At 39.7% G+C, this 26400-nt stretch overlaps 1 protein-coding gene across 1 annotated transcript in view; it reads right to left on the reverse strand.

Annotated features, from left to right (window-relative positions):
* npas1 (neuronal PAS domain protein 1) overlaps positions 1-25396 on the reverse strand; it is a 52790-nt gene extending 27394 nt beyond the window's left edge. The window contains exons 1-3 of the mRNA XM_028464729.1: positions 24712-25396; positions 13502-13663; positions 11820-12052 (exon numbers count right to left, since the gene is read on the reverse strand). Coding sequence (XP_028320530.1) covers positions 11820-12052; positions 13502-13596 — 328 coding nt within the window. The 5' untranslated portion in view covers positions 13597-13663; positions 24712-25396. The remainder of the gene's footprint in view (positions 1-11819; positions 12053-13501; positions 13664-24711) is intronic.
* Positions 25397-26400: the final 1004 nt, after the last annotated feature.

Raw genomic sequence — 26400 nt, forward strand, 5'->3', positions numbered from 1 at the left:
CTATATACCCCCTACACTCCTGTACACTTACAAAACATAATAATGTAATATCATATACAATGTAGCCCTAAAGGGAAATTTGTCCCTGAATTTGACCAATTCTGTTGAGGAATAATATAATAATAATAATAATGCTGCATTGGACTTTATATAGCGCTTTATCATAGACACAAAGCGCTTTACACAATGAAGGCATTATCCTTTCACTCTACACTTGGTGGTGGTAAGCTACTATGTAGCCACAGATGCCCTGGGGCAGACTGACGGAAGCAAGGCTGCCATAGTGCGCCATCGGCCCCTCCCACCACACACTACATTCATACGAGGCAATGTGGGTGAAGTGTCTTGCCCAAGGACACAATGACAGTTTCCACTGGAGCGATTGTCTCCCCACTGTGGAACCTGGAATTCTCAGTGGTCTCCCAACCAACTACTAACCAGGCCCAGACCTGCTTAGCTTCAGAGATCTAAGCACACAATAAAACCCCTCATTCAGAATTATCACTTGATTTAGCTAATGAATTAGCCTACTGGCATTTTCAGTGATAAACCAATCTCTTTTTTTGTAAACAGAAATCTACCAAATTTGTTGATTGAACATATAGCAGTAATACAACATATTCATCACCCTGAAACTGTCTGCCGTACACCTTGAATATTGCCTTTTGCTGTCACTGGCAGGTAATGCTTAAACTTTGGGTTGACTAGTGTTAGCAGTTGATGTGGAAAGACGTTTATCGGTTAGCCGCATAAGATAAAATGAGCGACAGTCAGTCATAGGTGGAAATCAATCAATGAGATTCACGTAAGTCTATGTGAAGGCAGGACAACTGGCCATGAAATGAATTTGCTCACCACTAGAGGATAGTCACACAACGGCCAATGTGTAATTTGTGGCAATGCATGGAGGCTCCTGACTACTGCTCTAAGTATGTATTCTAGTTTCCAATGCTGTCACGCTGTTTTTCATTTTCATTCACGTACCCCCCTATGATGATTGGTTTACCACTGGGAGTACCCGTACCCCACTTTGGGAACCTGGGATCTACACTAACATTCTATATGATTTTATTTAAATTCTTGTGTTGTTTTTGAATGTTCATGAAATCCTCCCACAAAGGCGTTAAGATGCTAAAGATGGAGGAACGTCAATATATCAATAAATGCAAAGGCAAGAAACACTGCCAGAACCAAGTGTGTGTTTTATTTTCAAAGCTCAAACAACTGCAGGCTTTTACAATTTACATAAACCTCAATCTTCTCTTTTTATCCATATAGGCAGTTAGCAGTGTTTCAAGTGTTAATCTTCATCTTTATTTTTCAGGGTTGCCAGGTCTGCTGTAGCTTTGTTCTTTAGCGTTTGGGAATGGCTGGTCTTCTGCAAATCTTTCTTTTATGAGTTCGATTAGATGGTATGAAGAAATTATGTAAAATTGAAATAAATTACACATCAATCACACATGCATTCATATTGCCTTATTTTGACAGGACAAAACAAGGCATGAAAGGGAAATTTTCTCATTTATTGTTAACTAGGTCCAGATCAAAAGGGATTTAAAACACATTAAACAATAAATAGGACTTGCAGTATATGTACAATTCAGTCTGTATCTTCAGTATCCACGGTAGTAGCTCTGCATTTCCTGCAGTACCTGTACAAGGAACTCCATCTTCAAAAGCTGAATTACAATCAGCTGTAAAAGTGACAGGAAGCTCCTGAGTTTGGCACTAATAAACTAAAAACACGAGGCAACACTTCAAGACTCACCGAAAGGGAATGACAGCTGGGTTTCTTAATTTAGTGCACGTCACAGCCCTAATCCACTCAAAGGAATGAATATTGAAGGTAAATTAGGCTGTGCAACACTGCAGAAGTAAAAAAGAGGAAGGCTCCTCGACTTATTGGTTAAGATACATCATTTATAACAGTCACAACTGCTTGTTTTTACTGATTTACAACCAGTTAGTGCTAAAGATCAGTGATCGTAAACACCAACAGGTTTCCTGCAAATGGTTTGTAATGTAGGTTGACTTGTCTGTGTTTTGAACCTATGCATGTAAATAATCTGTGTGCAAATGTCTGTATCTTAAACATCTCTGTAACGCAGGGGTTCTTAACCTTGGAGCCGGGACCCCATTTGGTGTCGCGAGACACTGGGAGGGGGTCGCCAGATGCCTTTTTTAACAATTATTATTTTTACCCTTTTTCTGCAACTACACAACTTGCCATGTTTTACCATGTTTTCTTCACTTTTTCTTGCTATATTTTAGCTGCTTTTAAAGCATTTTTGCTACATTACTCCCATTTCTGCCACGTCTCCATCAAATTTCAATGCCATTTCTGCACATTTTTTCCACTTTCAAGACATTTTCAGCACTTATAAACCCTTTCCACCACTTTTCACACCTAGTGTAACATATGTAGACCCATTATTGTCATCCTCTTTTCACCATATTTCATACTCATTTTTGCCAACTTAACCACATTCATAATTTGTCATGCCCATTATATACTCGTTTAAATTGTTCCTACTTTTTTCTGCCTCTTTTAAGCTAATATTGACACTTTGAACCCATTTTTCTACTTTTTCTGTCCGTTTTTGGTCACTCTAATTTGCAACTTTAAACCAATTTCTGTGGTTTTTAAATTTCCATTTCACCACCTTTTCTACCATTTTTAGTCACTTTTAACCCATTTTCTTTCTGAATAAAACAAGGAATTACACCTTTAAGATGACTATGGTATATACTATGGAACAATTAATAAACTTCCTGGATGACAGTAAATATTATTCAGATAAACAAATACATGTGGTTATCACAGGTCCATTGAACAATGGATCATCATTTTGCAGACTTTATGGATGGGATCCAAAAAGCTTTATTCCCTCTTATAGATGGCCCTGTCTGCACGTGACTGTTCTTTAATGTTTATGTCTGTGTTTAACCCAGGGGTCCCTGGTCTCTGGCACATTTATTTTTGGGGTCGCGGGCTAAAACCGTTGAGAACCGCTGCTGTAACGCAGCCGTAGACTTGCAGGTGTGATCTCTGAATGCTCCTTTCTGTCACACTCCCATTTCATTAGCTTCCCAGGACTCTGCTGTAAGGTTTAATTTCATTGTGGGAATAAAAGACAAAATGGGACAGGCGCGATCGGACACGTTAATTACAGTCTGACTCACAGGTCAATTCTCGGGGTCTCCCCAGCGCTTCAGCAGAAGAAAAGGTTTGAATGAGTGAATGAGAAATTTGAATGATTTTCATTATGCCTCCGTCTCATACATAATTTAGTCCCAGTTAAGTACAGGAGTAATAGCTGCGTGCACACATGAACACACACCCCTAAACTTCGCATGCACGCACACACACGCACACATAACGTTCTTCCTACCCCCACACTTTCCGGCGACCGTGGCTCAGGTGGTAGTGGGTTGTCTTCTGATCGAGAGGTTGGGGGTTCGATCCCAGTACCTGAATATGTGTCGAAGTGTCCTTGGGCAAGACACTGAACCCTAAGTTGCTTCCCAGTGGTCGACTAGCACCTTGCATGGCAGTCCTGTCCCACTGGTGTGTGAATGTGAGAGTGATTGGGTGAATGAGCTGATATGTAAAGCGCTTTGAGACTGCTTCAGTGTGGTGATAAAGCGCTATATAAAATCAAGTCCATTACTTTCAACCTTTTTAACCAGGTTAGGACGTTACCATGGGAACCAAAGTAATAACTGATGCACTGAATTTCTCCGTTTTCTCTGTCATCGTCTTTAGTTCAGCTCACTTTCACTCATTCAGAACAGAAGCACATGCCTCATTGTTTACCGCAATCCAGATGTGAGGATCCAGCTGTTTGACGGACAGTGAGAGAAAGACTGACCCTAATTGCACCGTCCTCCTCTTGCACAATTATCTTCTCACTCCAACATCCATCACTCCATCCTTTCCTCTATCTCCTGCTCTATCTCTCTGTCTGCTTTCCATCGCCTCTCTCACTTCTTTTGCGGTCGAACATAATTTGAGTGCAATTAACTTCCCTTAAAAGCCCTGGCTGCTTTAAACGCTGTGAATTAGGGGGGAGGCAGACGCAGGCAGATCACACAGAGGTGGGGGAGACAGAAGGGAAGCGAGTGAGACAAAAACAATGAAAGACTATGAAAGAGAAAGAGAGAGAGAGAGAGAGAGAAAGTCAATGTCACCAGTGCTGGGGAGGAGAGAGGTGTGTTTGACCTCACTAAGTGTGACAGTAAAACACTTCAGCTGGCCGTGCAGGCGGCAGCCAGTTGTCATTGCACTGTATACCCAGGGTTTCTCCAGCTGCTGTGGTGCAGCTGTTACACACAGAGCATCACTTAGGCCTCATTTGAACACCACGCGCTGACAATGAAAAGCACATTTTAAATTAGGATCATCCTTTATAAACAGCTCATTTAAAACAAAACTTTATTTTAACTAATATTATTTGGAAATACAGCAGCATGCTAATGTATGTGTCAGCACTTCTCCCTGACAGGAATTAGGGCTGTGTTTTTCAACCTTGGGGTCACTCAGAATTCAAATTGGGGTCGCCTGAATTGTCTAGTACTGTAATTGATTATAAAAATAACTGATTAAAATTATATTTAAAACATTGTATTGTCACTTTTTGAAGTTTTACACATAGGGCTGACATTATACTATCATTATCTGTCATTAGGATAAATAAGGTGTCATGAAGGCTGTCATTATTATAACACCTTTGTAGCTATGTTGGAAATTTTTGGGTTAGGTGGAGGCATCTAGTCGGGTAAGGGTTACACAGGAACCCCTTCTCCCTTAAGAGAAAAAGTTAAAATAATAAAAGAACAAAGTAAAAGAAAAACTAAATTAAACAGCTCTAGGACTCAAATAACAAAAGAGATGGAGGTCTGTAGCTTCCTGTGCGAGTAAAACCAGATATTTTTTAATGAACATTTGCTTATCACAAACTAGGGATGTAACGATTAATCGCAAGGCAGTTAAAAATCGATTCATAGGTATCACGGTTGATATCGATTTTCTGAAAATTGAATCGCAGTACTTTGTTTAATCCACAAGTGTAGGCGGCGGGCGGAGTCTGCTAATACTTTCTTTCTGGCCGCCTTCTACTCTTAAATATGTTAAATGATTCATTACCCCTTTAGCACCGACAGAATATCTGTAATATTACTTGAATATCTGTAAAAGTCACGTTTTTCTATTAGCTCTGTCTGCTAGCGCATAGCTTCTCTTCTTCACTGCAAGATATCTGCATGCCAACCGACCACTGTGTTACCAGCGCCCTCTGCTGGTCCAAACAAATATGACGTAAATCAGTACAATCACGTTTTTTTTTTTTTTAAAGTCCAATTGTTAAGGCACAAAATACATTTTCAGTTGCACTTTTAAAAAGAAAAATAACTATTATGTAGTTTTGCATTGTTTATTATAGAACCAGAATTTAAATTAATAGGCTTCATTTTCATTTGTATTATTCCTTTATTTATTTCATTCAAGATTTATTTTTAGTTAAATTGCATTGTTTTGAATAGTTTATCAAGGAATTCTTTTGACAATGAAAAATAAAAGGAAAATAGTGCAGTATTTTCTAGTTTTTTTCCCCAAAAAAAAAATTTGTCTACAGTCCCATTTTGTAAAAAAAAATCGTGAGAGAATCGTATCGTGAACCCAGTATCGTGAATCGAATCGTATCGGGAGTTGAGTGAATCGTTACATCCCTATCACAAACAGAAAAAACAATCGAAAATCACTACTTAAATTATTTAAAGACTACAATTAATTAAACATAAAGTGATTTTGTAATGGGTCAAGAAAGCATTTAGCAATAGAACAGACATTTAAATGTATACCAATATTATTATAATTTTTTGCTTATTTTTTATATTTAACAATGCTCAATTCTTTCAAATTTTCTCTTTGCGTACTTTTCATTTAAAAACAAATGAAGGATTTTATGAAACCTTTGATTAATGTTTTGTAGTGTCAACATTGAAACAAAGCCCATATTTCTCATGTCTTAAAGGCAAAACATGATTTTTTCCAATAAAACTTGATTTTACACATTGTTTCCTGTAACACAGTTTGTTTAGCTCAATGAGGAAACTATTGGTGAAATGCTCGAGGGAAATCTCCAACACATTGCAATTATAGATTGGAGGAAGCATTGCTAACGAGTGCCGTGCTACGCAGCCAGCGACGTGTTTAATAAGTCATTTAAATGTCAAAGGCACTGATAAGACAAACTTAAAAAGTTTACATATAGGATTGAAAGATGTTTTTTAATCCTGAGTAAGCAGGTTGGGCTCTAAAACTATCAATCATCAATCATCAACAGTTCACAGACAGTTACTGTAAATCCTAATAAACATACAGTTTCCCTTTCCAATTTAAAAGCTGCTGTTGTGCGTTTTATTTCAGTTTTTACCATCTTGATATAATCAAATGGCTTTTTTGATCAATTGTTAGTGCTTCTTTTCAAAGATCCTGGAAATTAGTGCCAAGGGTACAATCTTATCACAAAAAATTGAAATCTGAAGAGGTTTCAGGAGAGTAAATCTGAATTCTTTAAACGAGGTATCTAAAGAGGCGAGAAACAACAGAAAAAAGTAGTTGTGAGAAAAAATGAAGTAAAGACGGAGGATTTGTGATGCAAGAGTCTTCAAACAGTCGTTGAAAGAGCTGGGCAAATAAATCTTAAACCCACACACACGCATTGGGAAAACAGATCATGGGTCATTGTACTTTTTCTGCCTTTAGCTTCTCCTTCTCGTTTGCTCCTTCCTTCCATAATGTGTCTCTCTCCTCCTCTCCTCTCCTCCCTCTCCTGCTCTCTCGCTCGCTCGCTCTCTCTCTCTCTATGTGAAGGTCATGCAATTGATTTTCCTCTGTCTATTCATTTTTCAAGACTGGCTTTCAAACGTGGGAAGCAGACAAAAGCCACTCTGGGCCCTCCCCTGCACTGCCAATGCTCATTCTCCACCTTCCTTCCTTCCTTCCTTCCTTCTTTCCTTCCTTCCGTCTTTCCTTCCTTCTGTCTTTCCTTCCTTGCTGCTCGAACCATCCAAAAACTGGACAAATGCAAACTTCTCCCCCTCCCTCGTCACCTCTCACTCCTGTTCTTCCTCCGCTTTCCCCGTTTCTTTCTTTATTCCTTCTACATTCGTCCTCTCCAGCCGCTTCTCGCTTTCATTTGGATCCCTGACCACATTGCACTAACAAAATTAAAGCCATGCATCACACTGAAAACCTTTGCCAAAGCTCTGTAAGTAAACTTGTTCAAAGCGATGTCCAAATTAGCATTGCATTTTTTAGTGCTAGTCCCCAAAATAACCTGTGACCTCTTTTGTAGGATCTGACGTTAAAACAAACAACTGAAGATGTGATTTTGACCTTGGAGCAGTCTCTGCAGGGCTTTTTAAATGTACAGGTATTGTTCCCATTTGTATCAGAAGCATCAAGTATTAAAATGTAAACCAGCATCCCAGTCTCATGGGGGATTATAAAACTGTCACGTAAATGAATGAATCTATTGTTCCATGCGTGCCAACACTATTTCCTCATTTTTCGTGCTGCAAGAAAAAAAATTGGAAGTTATTCTCTTAACCCTGAACCAGGGTTGGGGTCAATTACATTTTTAAATTACAGTAAGAATACGCCTTCAATTATCCATGTTCAATTATAATTTGCTTACGATTACAGTGACCAGCATTTTTTTTTCTAATTAATTACAATTACGTTCTCAATGACTCATAGCCAATACCCTTTTATCCAATAACCCTTATTTTAATGAACTTTATTGTAAATATATCCTTACATAAAATAGTTCAGGCCTATTTTCTGTGACAAGAACAAAACGTTTCAATGAAGAATGTTCACGCCAACTACAATAACAAAGTCAATTTTCTGAACTCATTTACAATTCAATTATATTACAACAGCAACCGTTTTTTTCAATTACAATTATAATAGCGTATAATAGCAATAACCTGAAACGGACATGGTCGCGACACAATCACTGACCATTACAGGTAATGGACATCACCTCAGACCATTACATGCGACCGCTAAACTCAAAACCCACTTATTTGCTAAAGCATATACCGTATAATAGCGTTAACTTAAAGTGGACAGGGTCTCGTCTGTAATGATCGCTTAGATCATTACGTGTGTCCAGTACAAGACGAAGTCTCGTCTGTATTGGTAGCATTTCAGACCATAAGACGTTTGACGTTAACCTAACCACTAAAAACAAAGCCTTAAACCACGCGGGCAAACCTGCTAATAGTGCATCATGTTTTTCTGCAGTCTGTGCTTTCTCCTCGCCCTTCTCTCTCTGCTCTGTGTCAGGTGTCTTGATGCTGGAGAATGCAGTTCCTGATCAATGGTAGCAGCTCAACTAGTCTGGGCCACTCTGATGGTCTATCCTTCTATCCTATTCTGTTCTTCCTTCTGTTCACTAACCCAACCAGTTGAAGCGGATGGCTCTAAACCTGGTCCTGCTGGAAAAAAGAGGAGTTTTTTCTTCCCACTGTCGCTAAATGCTTGTTCATTTTGATCTTGTTGGGTTCTTTCTTTCTTTCTTTCTTACTGTGGTCTTTATATTTTGTTAAGCGCATTGAGATTACTTTGTTGTCATTTGCATTATATGAATAAAGTTGAATTGAATTACAATTATAATTATGCTATATTTGTAATTATTCATATATTACACAATTACAATTATAATTGACCCTTACCCTGAACCCTTATAATTTCCCCCATCCCTAATCCAAAGTAACCCTTTCTTTTTAGCTGTAACCACATCCTTTTCTATAACTCCATCCAATGCAGTGGTCGAGGCCTCTGTCTTTCACAGGGGCAGCAGGGGTTTGATTCCCAGCTGAAATTTTATCCATATGAAGCATGTTTTAGTTCCAGGCAGCATGAACAAATGAAGAAATCATGTTGGCATGCACAAAACAACAGATTAATCAACCGGACAGTTTCACGATCCACCTTGAGATCGTGTTGAAACTGCACACCTCACATTTTTTTTTGCTATCAACAGTGAAGAAAGACTTAACCTTAGAGACAATAGATTTACTGTACATCCTGGAGAGGACAGTCACAGTTTAACCATGTGTGTACTGTATGTACAACTGTGAAAAAAATTAGATGGTATAATACTTGTAGCTGATATTACTGATTATTGAAAATGGGACGATAGATTGATAGACAATAATAAAATGTCACATGACCTATTCATGCAAAATAAAGAGACTAAAAATACTTTGAAGCTATAGTTGCTGCAAACTTTTTTTTAAGTAAATGGACAATTTAAACACTCAATTTCAGAAGATTTGCAGTAGAAGTTGGGAGACAAATGTCTTTGCAAACATTGGTAGAAATAGCTTTCTAAAATCTTAACCCAACAAACAACAGCCACTGAAAGCCCCTTATGTTGTTTTTCCAGAAAGCAATATCAAAAAGCATTTAATGTGAGTTGAATGTCCATCACCTTGTGCATTACATGAAATATAAACTACAACATAATCTACAGAATTCTCCAGACCATGTTCCTGTATAACTATTTACAGCCTACTGAGATGTTAACTACCGAAAGTAATGATTTTATACTTAATAAACACAGCACAGAACAATAAATTACACAGCACCTGTCATATAATAGATTGCTTGAGAATAGTTTTCAGTCACATGATCAATATAACTTTTTCTACACAATTTTCAACCTTGCAGATTTACACACAAATGCCTTTGTTTTTTACTTGAAGGATATTTTTCTGTTACTAGAATTTCTTCCTACATGTAAAAAATGCTGTATTTGTTTGATTGGTACGTTTCTTACTTGCAAAACAAAATGCATTCTGTTTGTGAATGATGTTTTGTATCTGCAATCGACACTGAGTTTGTTTGTGAATCGTTGGGTGTGGGTAAAACATGTCTTGGGCGTTTGTGAGGTTTTGGCATGATTTTAACTTTAAGTTTTCTAATTTATTTTATTTTTTTATTGTACAAGCTTAATGATAAACCAATGGAAACATTGACATAACATTTTAGTTGTGTTGTTATTAGGTAGTAACTCAGACAGTGAACATCTAGCCTATATAACCTATCATGACTGTGTGTCACTGTGTGTTGAACCACATGCTAACATGTAAAAACATGCAATTACTATTTACCGTTTTTATCACATTTCCACAAATTAGACAGGTGTGATAGCGCGCACACACACACGCACACACACGCACACACACATACACACACTTGTACTGTAGCTGCATCATTTCTCCCCCCTGTAATGAAGCAATTAGACAGGCTGTATAATTACACTCTGCTTGTTATACAGTTAATTTGTGTAATTACAAATCACGCCAGTAGCCTCCTCCCTCTTTGTTTGACGACCACCCACCTGCCCACTCTTTTTCATCTTGTACACAACACAAGAAAATCACGTGCTCTCACAAAAGCCCGTGTAATGCCACTGTGTGTTTATATCTACAGGTTCTTTATGTTCACAGGCAAATCTCACATTTTAAAGCAGGGGGTGGGCGTGGGCATTGGGGGGGGGGGGTGCTGAATAAATGCACTAGTCCAAAGTGAATGTTTGTGGTGAAGGTGTCTGTGGGAGAGTGTAAACTGACAGGTCAGATGAGTTGAAATGTAAATATTAACAGGTTGCTTCCATTACATCACATTGGCGTGAATAAAAAATAAAAATCACTAGCTTTAAAATTCAAGCAAAACGCTAGAAATTATGTCAAGGAAAATAAATACTTTACAGATATACTTATGTAAAGATATATACAAATAGATTGGTACGACACTACATTTTCTGCAAACATTGGCTCGAAAAATTATTGTGCCCTGGTTTCCCCCCGTCTATAATGTTGCAAGAATTTATTCCAAGCTGCTCCAAATTTTGTTGTATGATTTTGTACAATGACAACAAAAAGCTTTCTATCTACAGTATCTATCTATCTATACGTCAAGTTTCTTCCATGGGATAGAAGAAGTATCCATGCCTCAAATATGGAGGATTACGTATAAGTCCCTGTATCAAAGAGAAAAAATGCACAAAGTCTGAGGAACAACCCCCAGAGACAGAACAGCCCAATTGTAGCTTCGTCTTCCTACAAATTACATATTTTTAAAAAAAAAATAAACACACAACAAATCTGAGGTGTCAAACTCATTTAGTTTCAAAACAAAGTTCTTGTGATAAATGTCAATACTAATAAAATGATGATGCTAAAATTTCTGCAAAGAAAGTTTTACAACCGCCGTGTTTTGAAGATGATAATATTTAATGAAATTGTCATTTAATCAAAAATCTAATTGTTTACTGTACAATGAAACACACTTTTTTACTTGTATTGTAATACTGTAATTACAAGAGCATCAGGTCTTTATTCACATCATTGTGAAAAAAATAATTGTGCTTCATTTAATTATTCATTTATTTTCTGTAATTATTATTATTAAACACTTAAAGTCATTGTTTAACCAGATTGGAAGCTCTGTCAAGCCAGAGTTTGGCCTGCTTTTGTGTTTTAAAAATGACTAAAATCCATGGGTTTTAAAATCTAACACCAGATCCACAGAGTTTTTCAGTTTACTGCACATTATTGTCTTAAGTGGAAAATGTAAGGCCTTTTTTTTTTTTTTTTTTTAAACCTTGCATTTTTGGTAATTACAATTTCAGTATCTGCAAATGTACATGCATGTGTAACTGATTTAGTAAAACTTTTGCTCATGTTTTAGCAGTACTTCAATAACGCTGACTAATTCTGATTGGCTTCCTTTCACTCACCTTTGCAGTTGTCTCCTTCCAGCAGGGGGGCCCAGGGTGGATCCCCTTGGCTAGCGAAGGTGCGCATATGCAGGTAGCTGATAGTCAGCCGGATAACTGAAGCCTTATCCAGCTGGCTGGTGATGGCCCCAGGCAGGGGCAGCATCTTGGCCAGCTCGAAGAACTCAAAGTTCTCTTTTCCACGCCGAGAACGCGCTGCATTACGAGATTTCTCTTTACGCAGGTTCTGGAGGCTGCGGGGATGGTGCAGGATGAGGGCGGAAAGATGAAAAAGCAGAGCAGAAGCAGTTAATTGCAACTGGGAGAGAAAAGATCAGAAGGGCAAAAAAATAAATGTGTGAATCAGCAGTGTACATAATGAGAGAAAGCAGTGAGGGGTCTCACTTAATGTCCATTTACTGACCACTTGTTGATTGATTCATGCTCTGTATAAATGACCTCAGAACCAATCGAGAAAACTCATTTCATAAATTCATATAATAATAATGGTTGTTGCAATTCAAGTGAAACAATCTCCTTTCTGACCTGTCTCGTGCAGATTGCCTTGGTAATTACAGACAAAGTCACTTCTTTTATCTGAGCAGAGCAGGAGCTCGAATAATACCGTTCGCTCCAAAATCCATACGTGAACACATACACACAGCCTCTCAGTGCCTATCTGTCGCCTTCACTCCCTCTTTCCAAACCCCTCGCGTTCACCTTCTCTCTCTCATCTGGTCCCGGGCTAGTGAGCTCAAGCCGTGATTGAGGGATCAATAGGCGAAGGAGGGGCGGAGTGACAGAGGGGGGCCGGGGCTCAGGTAGCCTGTCTCTGTGATTGGGTATTGACTTTCCTCAATGGGGCCTGAGTGGTGGAATTATGTTGTCACAGCCACTTCACAATTTGTGTCGGTGCTGAGCTGGAATAAAGTGTACAAGGGTTCGTGTGTGTGTGCTCGTGTGTGTGTGTGTGTGTGTGTGTGTGTGTGTGTGTGTGTGTGTGTGTGTGTGTGTGTGTGTGTGTGTGTGTGTGCTCATAACAGACAGAGCCAATGAGACCTAAAAGAGAGAAGAATCCCTCCATTCACCCCTAGCCTGCTGTTGTTGATTTTTCCTCCTCAAAAACACTCCTAGTAGTGCGTGCGTGTGTTTGTAGTCGTGGTGACGTCACAAAGAAACAAGCTGCATGAATGTTTATATTTTAATGATCAGACACAGCTGTTAGATTTGGCCCCGGTTTAGTCTCTAATAAGTGAAATCAGTGTGTCTTGCAGCGAATGTGTAAACTCATGCTGCCAGCTTTCTATAGCGTCTCATTATTATACCGTCTCGACCCCCGGCCACTGAGAACAATCAATACACACGCATTGATTCTGCTTAGTTTTTATATCCGCCTGTAAATGACTGCCCATTAATAATTCCAGCCAAATTTACTTAATCTCCCACAAAGAGGAGGGGATTCACTGCCCTGACAGGATTGGCAGGGGGAGTAACAACACAGGTTATATGTATAGTGCAGAGGGGAAACAGACTTGTGTCTCCTGGATTGTTTCATTGATAGGGAATTTGTCTTCTGGCTGTCATTGTGTGCATGGGGTGTTTAATGGACGGCTTTCACCTTGCACAGATTAATTCACGGGCATGCATGTAGGCTTATACAGTATCACCTTCTGCGTATGAGTGAGTGATGGTGTGTGTCTCACCAGGGCAGGGTGGGAGGCTTGGCCAGTAGTCCTTGTAGAAAATCCCACTCCACGCTCACACACTTTCCCTCGCTGACGAATGGCATGGTGGCCATCCTTCACCCAATCACACGCTGCTGTTAACGGAGGCTTTGATTTGCTGCAAGTGTGACTGTCTCAGGCCTGGAGATCCAAACAGAGGAAGAGCAACAACAAAAGAATCATTTATTAATGTTTAATGAACATATTACACCACATGTGTCAAACTCAAGGCACGGGGGCCAAATCCAGCCATTTAGATCTCGAACTTTTTTGGCTCAAGTACCCCCTTTTCTCTTATTTCTGAATCCAAGCACCCCCTTTGTCCAACCTTTTGTTCAGAATACTATGAAAAAACAACTACAGAGCATAATGATAGAATGGATAAGTGAGAACACAAATTAAATGATCTCATTTTGTATATAAGTGAAATTAAACAGCATTTAGTGCCTCCTGAATGAAGTTTTTATCATTTCTGGTCATTATTTTCCTAATGTTAAACCAAGACTGACCTTTGTATTTTCAGTTCATGTTCTAATCAAGATCATTACTATCATCATTTTGTGTGTCGTTTGATTTCGTTTGACTGTTCTTTTTATTATTCTGTTTATTTATTTTGTGTTTTTGGTGTTGTTTGGTTGTTTCTTATGTCGTTTTGTATGTTTTTCTGTTATTTTTGTGTATTTTGCAGTGATCGGGTGTATTTTTCTGTCATTTAGTGTCTTTGTTGTTGTTTTGTGTGTTGCTGGTAATAGTAAGTATTTTTCTCTCAGTGTGTTTTGTTGTTATTCTGTCCTTTTTACTATTCAGTATATTTTTCTTTTATTATGTCGTTTTGTGAGATGCCTGCACTAGTTTGTATGATTATCATTTTCAACTACAAAAAAACACAAAACCTCAAATTTTTAATGCTTTCATTTGTTGTTTCCTCTCTCTCTCTCTGTCGGTACCCCCTGTGGTGCCATCAAACCCACATTTGAGAAACACTGCTTTAGATGATTGAATTCGGCCCACAGGAGAAAGTTCAAAAGACAGAAAAAACATATATTATTGTCCAAATTACCAAATAATTCAAGTGTACAGTAGAAATCTCAGCCACACAAATCTTCCCCATACTTTTTTCACATGACTGCAGTCATTTCAAATTAAATAAAAGATGGTCACAAAATCAGTGAAATTTAAAAGAGAAAATCCTGCAGGGACTGATATGTGACTTATTGCTTGGATATTGTTGGCGCCTTACATGCTTCATGTATAATTTACAAACTTGGGGACATTAATGTTGAAATTGCTTGTTTTCCCGCCTAAAATCTGCCGACCACTTAAGATCAAACTACTTTGTATTTGGCCAATACACATAAGGAGTTTGACCCCCCCTGTATTACACAATTTAGGCTCATATATGTAAAATATAAGCCATCAAACTGAGAGAGAGAGTCAGAGATTATGATGGAACTCAAGTTGCCCCAAAATGTTACAGATGTCACAAAATATTTGCTGGATTAATGTCACAATCAAAATCACAAAAGCTAAATGCTGTTTTTTTTTTATTTTTATCATAAATCTAACATTTCGCTAAAGCAATGGTCTGTTTCAAATACTGTATTTCTTATGACAAATGTGCGTTGCCTTCTCTCCTGAATCCATCCTCCTACCAGAGATGATGCCAACAACCCTCCCAGTCCACAGACAGGGCACCGGTCAGCACCAGTTTCTTTCCTGACATTTAAAGGTCCAGGGTGCCCCCAGCACCTCTGTGCCGTGCCCCTGGGCCTGATATGCCCTCTCCACTTCTCTCTCATTCTACCTCTTACTTCATGACTCCCTGTTCCTCAGGCCTGGTTAGGTCAGCACAATCATAGTCAGTAAAGCTTTGCCAGGCCAAAACAAAATGGATTATGTCTTGAGTTTGAGCATGGCTAGGCTGACCTTGGCTAACAGAGGTCAGGAGAAGCTGAGCAACGTTTGGCAGACATTCTTTTGCGAATGTGGACTCAAAGAGCCAATATTACAATGCATGAAGCAAACTTCTTGGAATGTGTTCAAATGTAGAAAAAGTCAATGATTCTACAAATGGTGAAGAGTTGTTGAAGAGGATGATCAGGTCAGCGGCTCGGACATAACTATCCTTACTGACAATGGAGATAAACTAAAAGAATAGAAAACCCAAGGTTTCTAAAGATAACATAGTTCTGGGTCTGAAACAGAATGGAGTGCCTCAATATAATCTAAAACATTGGTAGAATAAGAATATTTGACCAAACTGTGTGTGCAAAACACCAAAGTTTCAGACAGACATGAGCAGTGATATTAGTAAACTCTCAAAAATGGAAATGTTTAATCTGTCGTCCTTTGAGATGCACTTTATAATTTAAATCCTGCAATGTCTGAAAAACACTAATTTTGGCTGCATTTTATCAACACATCAACCATTGTGATAAACCGCTGAGTGATTGCTTATGTCCTCTACATAAATGGTTCTCAACTGGTCTGGATTCTAGACCCACATCAACCTTAGATGATAAAGAAGACAGAAATCTAATTCTAAAATGTATCACATAAAAGATTAAGTTTAAACATAAAATAATCCAGATCACCATAGTCTGAAAAACAATAGTCATGGATTAATCATCTGTAGCAGGTGATCAGACTAAATACATAGAACTACCTTCTTACTTTGTACCAAAGGTAAGTAGATGTTTGTACTGTAACAACTTATAAAAAAATAACTTTTATTTTACCCCATAGGATAGCAACAGCATATTTTTACCCACTGCATTTTGTTTAAACCTAAGGCTTTATTAAGTCCCAGAAAAGGGAAACCTTTTACCTTCAAACTACAAGCTGGAAACATGGACTGTCCTTTTTAGAGGCTGGTTAGTAGAAGACAGGGTCGAGCAGAGGGCAGAGCACCTCTGTCTAACAACTTCACCTATGTCACCTCTTCTGCTGCACCTGGATAAATGCTTTCCATGCCAAATTAGGCCACATACAGTAGGGCAGAGGGATCAAAAGGAGAGCTAGACAGGAAACAATTGACTATTAGGAATTTCACGCGCTCAAATGAGCCCACACACATAGTCGCCTCTGCTGCTTGTCTCTAACCTGTACCAGTAAGTTTATCTCTTATTTGACCTTATCTGTGTTTATCTAATCTCTCCTTCCATCACTTTGTCTCAAACTATCTCACCATCTCTTCCTGTGTCCCATTCTATCTCGGCCAGACACAGGGACATAATAGACACGGGCCTCCACAGTAATTATTCAATCAGCCTCATAACCTTGTCACAGGTTGGGACACCCATTAATGCATTCACCCCAATGGACCCCAACCACTTTCACAGCTAACGCTCTGGCTAGCCAGCAGAAAAACTGGCTGAATGTGTCATCAGTGGTTCTCAACTTTTGGGTGGGAACCCATTTGGGGTCGTGATACACTAGGAGGGGATTGCCAGACGCCTTCAAGAAACCAGGAATATTTTTTTTTTATTTTTTAACAATTTGAGCCGATATTTGCTTATTTTTACCCTATTTCTGCAACAACACCAAACTTGCCATATTTCAACCTATTCTCGTCACTTTTTCTTGCCATATCCATATTTTTGCCTCTTTTAATGCATTTTTGTTACATTGCTCCCATTCTCCATCAAATTTCAATGCATTTTCTGCAATTTTTTCCACTTTCAAGACATTTTCAGCACTTATAAACCCTTTCCACTATTTTTCGTACCTGATGTTACATATGTTGAGCCATTATTGTTACTTTTAACCTCTTTAGACCATATTTAACACTCATTTTTGCTAATTTAACCACATTAACGATTAGTCATGCCCATTATTTGCCAGTTTAAACTCATTTCCCTACTTTTTTTCTGCCACTTTTAAGCCAGCATTGACACTAGGAAACCGTTCACCATCTTTTCCACCGTTTTTTGGTCACTTTTAATCCATTTTATTTCTGATTAAAACAATAATTTACATCTTTAGGATGACTATATATTATGGAGCAAATAACAAACTTCCTGGATAACAGTGGATATTATTCAGATAAATAAATAAATGTGGTTATCACAGATTCATAGAACAATGGACCATCATTTTGCTGACTTAATGGATGAGCCCCAAAAAGCTCTCCCCTTTATCCCCCCTTATAGATGGCCCTGTCTCCACATGACTGTTCATGTCTGTGTTCAACCACCTTCAGGTACTGTGGGGGTCCCCTGGCACCTTTATCTTGGGGGTCGTGGGCTGAAAAGGTTGAGAACCCCTGATTAGACACTGAGTGTGACACAATGCCTTCGCTCAATAGAGTCGACTTTGTCTCATTTTGGCATAGCGGGAAATATAAGTGTGACTTTTGCGAGCGCCAGAAGTTAAAAGGATACAGTGCCCACAGCTGCAGGGATCAACTTGTATCAAGTGTGACCGCAGGTGTTCACAATGTGTTGCAGCAGTGTTACATATTCATCAGTGTTGTGTACATGTGTGCATATCCAAGTGTGTGTTTGAAACACACACTACCCTATAAAAACTGTGCTCTCCTGGCACGGTCTCAGCAGCATCAGAGTGGAGGGCACTGCAGCGAGCGCTCCCAGCCGCTGTTTGCACTGCGCCACTGTCTGGCTGCTCACTTGGCTCTCGCCCTGTTTATTTTCAGCAGGGATGTTTAATTAGGGCCTCCAGCTGTCAGAGGTTCGTTAGCGTGCCCTCCACTCCCTAAGCTGCCCCTCCCCATAGGGAGTCAGGGGCATCAGGCAAATGAACACATTTAAGTCAAACAGCACGCCGACAGACAATAGCTCCACCGCCATGCCACCAGCTCCCCTAGGTAGGGACATGCTAGTTTTATGCCTCATCTCCTCAACCCCTGGGGCCCAATACGGAGCCTGGCCAAGACTATGAATGTGGAGGCAGAGGAGCTCTTATAGCCCACTGGAGACCACAAACACACCGCAGTCATGCAAGGGTGAAGAGCAGGGCCGTGCCTGCATTGTGCTGTTTACAGCAAGAAAAAGAAGAAGAGCTCAAATTTGGAGCATTTTGTTGCTTTTTGGACAAAAAACTTTAGGGAAGTGAAAATTACTACACATTTTTTTCCCTGACAAATACCCGGAGAGTCATAAAGAGGGGATGCCCCCAGGTTTTTTAAGCACTTTTTTTTCTTTTATTTGTCCATCATAATGCCAAAATTAAAGTAGGAAATCATATTTCTCTATTTGATTACTCCTACTACGTCCACCAAGGATTTCATATTTTCAATAGTGTTTGTTTATTTGGTATTATCAGCATTACGTCAAAAGCAGGTTATCTGGTCCAATATACTGTTTCTGGATCACTTAGGATTTTTTTTCTAAATTCAAACTTTCCTTGTGCAATTTCAAAATTCATATCTCGGTTTGCAACTCACTGATCTTTATGGAATTTAACTCCGTTATGTTGGGTTAGCTCCTCAATTACCCCACCAAGTTTCATCACAATCGAATCAAGATTGCGCATTTTAGCACAATTTTTCAAAAAAAATGAGGGTGCTCATGCATTTAAACCTACTGTATAGTTATTAACGGGGACAGAACATTTCTTCCAAGCATTTAAAGTACGAATGATCATAGTACCATGATCACAACTGGCAAAGATGGTATTTGGCACTTGGCAGATGTTTGCGCTCTCTGATTACTCTTCATTTCACCAGTGAAACTCTCACAGTGAAGCCCTTTATGACGGAACAGGCAAAACACTTTGACCCAATATACTTGTGTAAAATCAGGCCTTGCATTTAAGTGTGACCATATATCAATTATGTAAACTTTTTAAGCATTTTGTTTTCAGTACTTTGATAAAATAGAATTTACTAAATAAACCTGTAAGGCAGTAACTATTGACATACAGTATCAGTGATGAAGTTAATTGACTGGTTAGTATATTGCTGCATGACTCCATTGTTAACTTATATCCTCTGTTCAAAATTTAAAAACCTCCTTCGTCCGACACTCTCCCATGTCATATACTTATGTCAAACTTGGTATTTCTCAAACTACTCCTCCCCTCTAATTATCATGCACTAAAGCACTGATTCTCAAATTGTGGGGCGCGCCCACTACGGGGAGTGTGACAAAAAATAATTTTATTTGGCTTTATTTATTATTACTTTAATATTACTGTTCTTTTATGTATGTATGTGGAATTTACGGCACACACTGTATGCTATTGGGCACTTAAATTTCCCCTTCTGGGGTTGAATAAAGTATATATATATATATATATATTTTAGTTTTTTGATAAAGGTTACCTTTTAACCAATTTTGATGTAATGGGGGGTTTTACTCTTTAAGGAGGAGCACAAAAAAACAAACAAGAACCAATGCATTATTGCAGAAGGGAAGTACATATAGAACAGCAGGAAAAGACACTCCTGAATGATATGTGATCAAATGGAGAAGGTTATATCATGGATGCTGTAGAAAACATGGCTCAAAAAGCCCTGAACAGAATATTTGATGATGCTCGTTTGCTATCTCTCCTTTCATGTTGTTGAGAAGTTGTAAATGAGTGTCTGAAGCGTTCTCGGTGATGAAGTTTGGTATTCTAGTTGGAGGGCTAAAAACTACTTATCATGCATTACAGCCCTGGTTGGACCTCAGGATTTGGAAGTCAAAAGACTTTTTAATGTACAATTTCTCAGCTGCTGATCAATGGACAGCTGCTGGACATGAACACGGCTGCACTCGCTCACCACTCCATATTCCAGCTCGCACTGCACTCTGCTTCCCAATTGACGCTGTGGCTGCGATTGACCTTGACGACTCTGGATCATTCCTAAGCCAAGGTTCTCTCCAACTCTCAAGGGCCCTGGCTTCCGCCGTCCACTCCCCCCCATATTACCTCCCCCACATCTTTCACCTCTCCCATCATGCTCACCCCCATCCCTTTCCTCTAACCTCTTCTTTACTCCTCCCTGCCCCTTGCCTGGGTCATTAATTATCTAATGGAATCAATACGGCGTTAGATTGGACCAGTGTGACCCCGCCCGCCCCCAGGTATCTCCGTGGTGATGAGAAGGAAGAGGAGGTGTTCGGAAAGAGTGTAAAGCAATGATGACAACAACCTGCGTGTGCAAAACGGTACCCTACCGTACGCTCCCTATGTAGACTGTCCCCAAAGTAAAAGAAAACAGAATAAAGAGATCAGCAATAAATAAATGATTAGAGTGGGAGAAGGGGGTCCATAGAGAGCAAATGGGGGAGGGAGAGAGCTTGAGTAAAGGCAGAGAGAAGCAAATCAGACAGTAAGAGAGAGAGAGCGAGTGAAATGATGGACAGATGAAGACATGGATAAAAAAGGAGGGAGAAAGAGATTTGCTAATGTTCACCCTTAGTAATCAATACATCTCTCCTCCTCCTCTTTTATTACAGAAGGCTTTGGTGAGTGCGCTTTGATGTCCACACCTCACGGGTGTGGAGCTACGCAGAATCCAATCCATGCCTGTCATAATTACCATCTACCTCAGCCAAGCATACACAAAAGAAATGCTCCGCTGCACCTGTGTCGTAAGAAAAATGAATCGAAGCACTTTTCCGATATCTTTTATACATTTAAATGTAATTTTGATATCATTAAAGCAATGGAGACAACTTCAAATCAACAAGTGCATGACTTGTCCTCTCTTTTGTGCTTCAAAGGCCAGTGTAATACTTTACTTTCTTGCTTCTGTAGGAAACTCTTCTACAAGCAACATAAAAAGTAAATAAACAACTGCTTGAATTCAAATGACAATTAATTGAATACTAAAACACAAATCAATCTAAACCTTAACTGCTTTCAAATGCACACTAACAACCCAACCAGATTTAAATGATAGTTGCAGTGCACACGATTACATTCGTCATCACCAGTGTAAATGTATGTTAGAAAACAACATATCTGAAAAGCAAACTGCCAAATGGGAAAAACATATTCAACCTTACCGACTCAATGCGTCAACCCCAAGTTCACCTACTCTGTGCAACACAGGTGCATTAACGGAATAAAAAATAAAATAAAAATAACAGAACCAGTAGCTGCAGTCCATTTTCAGGTTAGATACGTCAACCCCACCATGAACAGACATAAAAGTAGAAAAGAGGGACACACAGGTGAGTGACTAACACTTCTTTAGGTTCTACATACCAAGTAACACTGCACTCTGATTCAGAGGAGTGAGTGTTGAAACTGTTTTAAATACTCCTACAAGAAAAGAAAAGTTGCTGTCCAACAACCACTGAGGATGGAAACAGGACAGAAACTTCTCCCTCCTACCAAGGATGAAACAGCCAAGCAGATGCAGCCTTCCGTACTGCCGAAGATGGTAAATCCACTCCTGCAGGCGGGGACCACATCAGCACTGACCTCCAAATAACCACAGGCCAAAGAAAAGCGCACAGGGTCACACACACACACACACACACACACACGGACACACACGGACACACACACACACACACACACACACACACACACACACACACACACACACACACACAGAGTTTTGAAAACTGAGACTTAAAAGCACACTCTCTTCCTGCACGGCCAGCATTAGCAAAGTCTACATGCTAATACAGAGACTTCAATTAGCATGGAGCAAATGTCAGAGTTCAGGTCAGCGTGGAACTGCTGGTTTGCAGAAGTTGTGTAGGTGTTTTGCGGCCCCCCCGGGGGATATCCTGATACCCACTGGCCTTACTCTGTATTCTCACGCTGCGCTCACAGCTTGGTGCTTTGAATAGTTTTTTTTTTCTTAGAAATGCTGTTAATTTGTGTAACTTTTGCTTCAAGTCTTGGCATGAAATAGCAAACAGTCAAGTGGAGAAAAGACACAGAAGTGAAAGTTTTGAAATAAAATAAAAAAATCTGACTACTCAGAACTAATGAAAAGGCTTTTTTCCCCCAAAAGTGTGCATATCTCTCAATAACTGCATGTGTTTGTGGTGTGTGCGCGTGCTTGACTGGTGGATCCCTTCAGACTGGTGTGTGAATGACAGCGGGGGTTATGTAAGGAGCCACAGCGGGGCCCGAGTGGACAGTCCGACCGGAGATCAGGTCAGCAGAGTGTGACACTAAACACATCTCCCTGACACTGCGCTGACACCCTCTGTCACAGACCCACACACTGTCTGTCAACGCTCTTCACACGGGCACACACACACACACACACACACCCACACGAACACTTGACTTGTCAACTTGCTGGCCACCTTATTGCTTCAGAAAGCAACAGAGAGAGACAAAAATATCAAGAGAAGAATGTGAAAGTGAGGCGTCTACGTCTACCTGTAAACTTATCAACGAGTCATAAAAAGTGACCATCACTGTCATATTGTACTTATCAAGCTAGAAACATTTCATCTACTCATGTGATCTTTACAGATATTTAACAGTTCACACAGCAGCACCTATAGGGTATTATCATTTGGTTTTGTTTTAAAGTAAAACACCAAATATCCATAATTGCAGAAAAGCATCTTTGTTGTAAACTGTTCATAAAGTAATCTCAGTTAGGTTTTAACAGCTCTTTTCCAGAGAAATAATAAAAAAAAATCTGAGGAATAAACTTCATCTGGATGTCATAAATAAGTCTAAAGGTTTGTCACAGCTGAAGCATCTCATGTGTGAGAGCGGAAATACGCAGCGATTCAAAGGAAATTTGTGGATCTAACAGCGACTGCTCTTTATACACTACTTTGTATTCAGTCTAAATTGACAGCAGTAAAATTAAACAGAACACAGCGTTTACTGTATTTAATAAACAATTAAAAGTAAGAACTCTCCAGATGGAGGTTGTTAGTAAAGAGTGACAGAGGACACGCAGGAAAGAACTGTCATGATCGCTCTCAACACTTCAATTGTGTCCTGGCATCAGAAGGAAACTCAGGACCGAAGGTAGCGTAGTTACTTGCTTGGTATTTAACTTGCAAACTCAGCAAGTGTGGATGCAAATGTGGCTGTCGGTGTGTAAGTCGCTGAAAGTCTGAACTCTTTAGGAATGGCAGTTTACAATAAGCACCCAATAATCATATTAGGACAACCGTCAAAATAAAATCACAGGAATGTGTAAAGGTTAATGAAGGAAAAATGGAGAGATCAACACACTGAAGCAAAAACTCTTTTTTTTTTTTTTTTTTTCCAAAGCTGTTTTGCAGTTCTGACAGTCAGCCTCCAAATACTCTAATATATTATTGAAAATAGGATGAAATGTGAAAAACGTTTTATTTTTCTCATAAACTCAAAATCATCTTGTAAAACTGGATTCTGGTCTGATGTTATTTTTTTTCCCAGCAGCTTTGATTATTACCAGTTCGTCACAGTCATTCTGCCAGTTCAGACCACCTGCTGAAAAACACCCTAAAGCCAGCGAACGTTACCAAGCCAGTAAACTGTGACCAATTCTTCCACTGCAGGTGGAGACGGCCATGCAGCCGCTCACTCTGCTTTTCTATATCTGAGACAGGACACATACGCAAACACCAGCATGCACACACAATCTATCAGAGTGCTGCACCCACCACTGAATATAAACATGCATAATTATTTTTGGCTTATCGAAGCAGCAGAAATTGAAGTATTTACCATAAAACCAACTAAAACTTGTGAAAATGCGTAAAGAAGTTTAAGGGGGTGGAAAGAAAAATCAAAAGGTGTTAAAACTTTAATAATTGCATGAACAACTACACAATAATGCTCATTTCAGGTAGATTGTAAATGCAGACTTGTAGGCAAAAAATACAAATTAAAAAGTAGTCAGTTATGTCTTTTTGGATTAAAAACAAACAAAAAAAATAATCAATAAAAGTAATGATTGTATCCATAATTAAAGTAGTATCAATTATAAAAAGGTTTTAAATCCCCCCCAAAAAATATTGCTTAAGTTAAAAAAAGCAAGAATGCAACATTTCAGCTTCACCCAACAAATAAAAAGCACAAAGTTGTCAGTGAGTTCTTCAGAGAAAAGTGAAAAGCTAAAAACAATGTGTCAAACTAAAACTCACATTTTAAACTGTATGTAAAACTGTGAAGGAGCACTTTTTGGACCAGTATCCAGTGTGTGTATGTGAGAGAATTGTTACCTTAACAAAGTGTGTGTGTGTGTGTGTCCGCACACGTGTGTGCGACGCCTGCCTGTGTGTGTTGACTGTAAGTTGTTAGATCCATTATCGACTCACCTGACGTGCATCTCCAGTCTTTAGTGTGCAGCTGTTGGTCCGATCCACTTTGTCACTCTCCTCCTCCTCTTCCTCCTCCTCTTCTTTCTCTCCTTTAGTGTCCCTGCTCTGCCCTGGCAGTGCCCACCATCACCACCACCACCACCACCTCCACCTCCAGCAGCACCTCAAGCAAACAAAAAACAGTGTATGTGCGCTAGTGGAGGCTGGGGCAGGGACAGCAGCTATCCCTTCACTTTCACACAAGCTGTAGCCACGCCGGCAGACACATTGTGGACTCCCCGTGGTAAGAGTGTGTGTGTGTGTGTGTGTGTGAACAAGGCGAAGAGAGAGGGAGAGAGTGGCTTTGTGTGTGTGTGTGTGCGAGTGTGTGAACAGAGCTGGCTGATGTGGCTCTCCTTGGCTCTCAGGATCACTTCACTAACACTCTTCTCCGCCGCTTCTCAGAGATGGACTCGGATTAGGACACAGCCAGTGTGAGAATCTCCTCCTCGCTCTCTCTCTCTCTCTCCAGCCGGCATGCGCCCTCCCACCCTTCCTCTATCCCGCTCACTCATTCAGTCTTTCTCGCTGAGCTTCTTTCTTTTCATTTCCTCTTGGGAAAGCCGTGCACACCAGTTGTCTCTGCCTTCAGCTGCTCTCTCTTTCTCTCTCTCTCTCCCTCTCTTCCTTCGCTCCTTCTCTCTCCCCCTCTCCTCTCAGTCACTAGTAAATATAAAAGGCGTGCTTGTACAGCCCCTCGCCTCAGTCTCTCTCCGGCTCTCCCTCACAAACTCGCTGTGTCTCATGCTTTCGTTTACCCCCAGCTCCATGTGCCCCCTCACTTTCTTTCTCACTGTCAAAGCTGCCTTTCAAATGCTGATTAGCAGCCAGCCAAAAAGAAAGAGAAAGAGAGAGAGAGAGAGAGAGAGAGAGAGGAGAGCTAAAGAAAGAGAGAGAGAGTGTGCGTGTTTCTGTGATAGAGGGAGAGAAAGAACGAGAGAAGATGACTGAAAAAAGTGGGAGATTCCATCACAACGTGTTGCAAACTGTGACCGCTGTCCTATACAAACACACGCACACTGACTTCTCTTCAATAAAAACATTAGACATTCGCTCTGACCTTATACTTTAAAGCTGTTGGGGATGTATTTCATCCAAAAGTTGCTCTCATCCACTACTGATGCCAGGGTGACACCAAAAACACTCCCAAAATGCTATGTTTTGATTGTTTTAAGGACCAAAACACTGAAACACCCGAATGCAGCCAAAATTGAAGGGAAGTCATTCATGATTAACAAACCAGAAGAACAATTAAATCAAGTGAATTACAGTCTTGTCTGACTAAGAAACCCAAGAAATCACAGTAAGAATGAAGCATAAACCCTTCTTAAAGAAACGTTTCTGCTTCTGCGGTATCTTTGCATTCTTCTACAGGACTCCAAATCCCACAATGCAATCTGCATTGTGCTATATCCGTGGCTGTTTATGTCAGCTATAACAGAAGACTACTTAGATTATTTAATCCCACCCTTGCAGCTACATATGCAAGCAAACATATAACAATGGAACAATGTGGTCAACAAACTACCAAGTGGGTATTTTGATTTCCTCCCACAATACAAAAAAAGTGAAATACAATACAGTGTATACATATGTACATGTGAATGTCTGGTCTCTTTATATAAGCCCTGTGATTGATGAACAACA

This window comes from Gouania willdenowi, chromosome 13 (genome assembly GCF_900634775.1).
Source record: "Gouania willdenowi chromosome 13, fGouWil2.1, whole genome shotgun sequence".
Lineage (NCBI taxonomy): Eukaryota > Metazoa > Chordata > Actinopteri > Blenniiformes > Gobiesocidae > Gouania > Gouania willdenowi.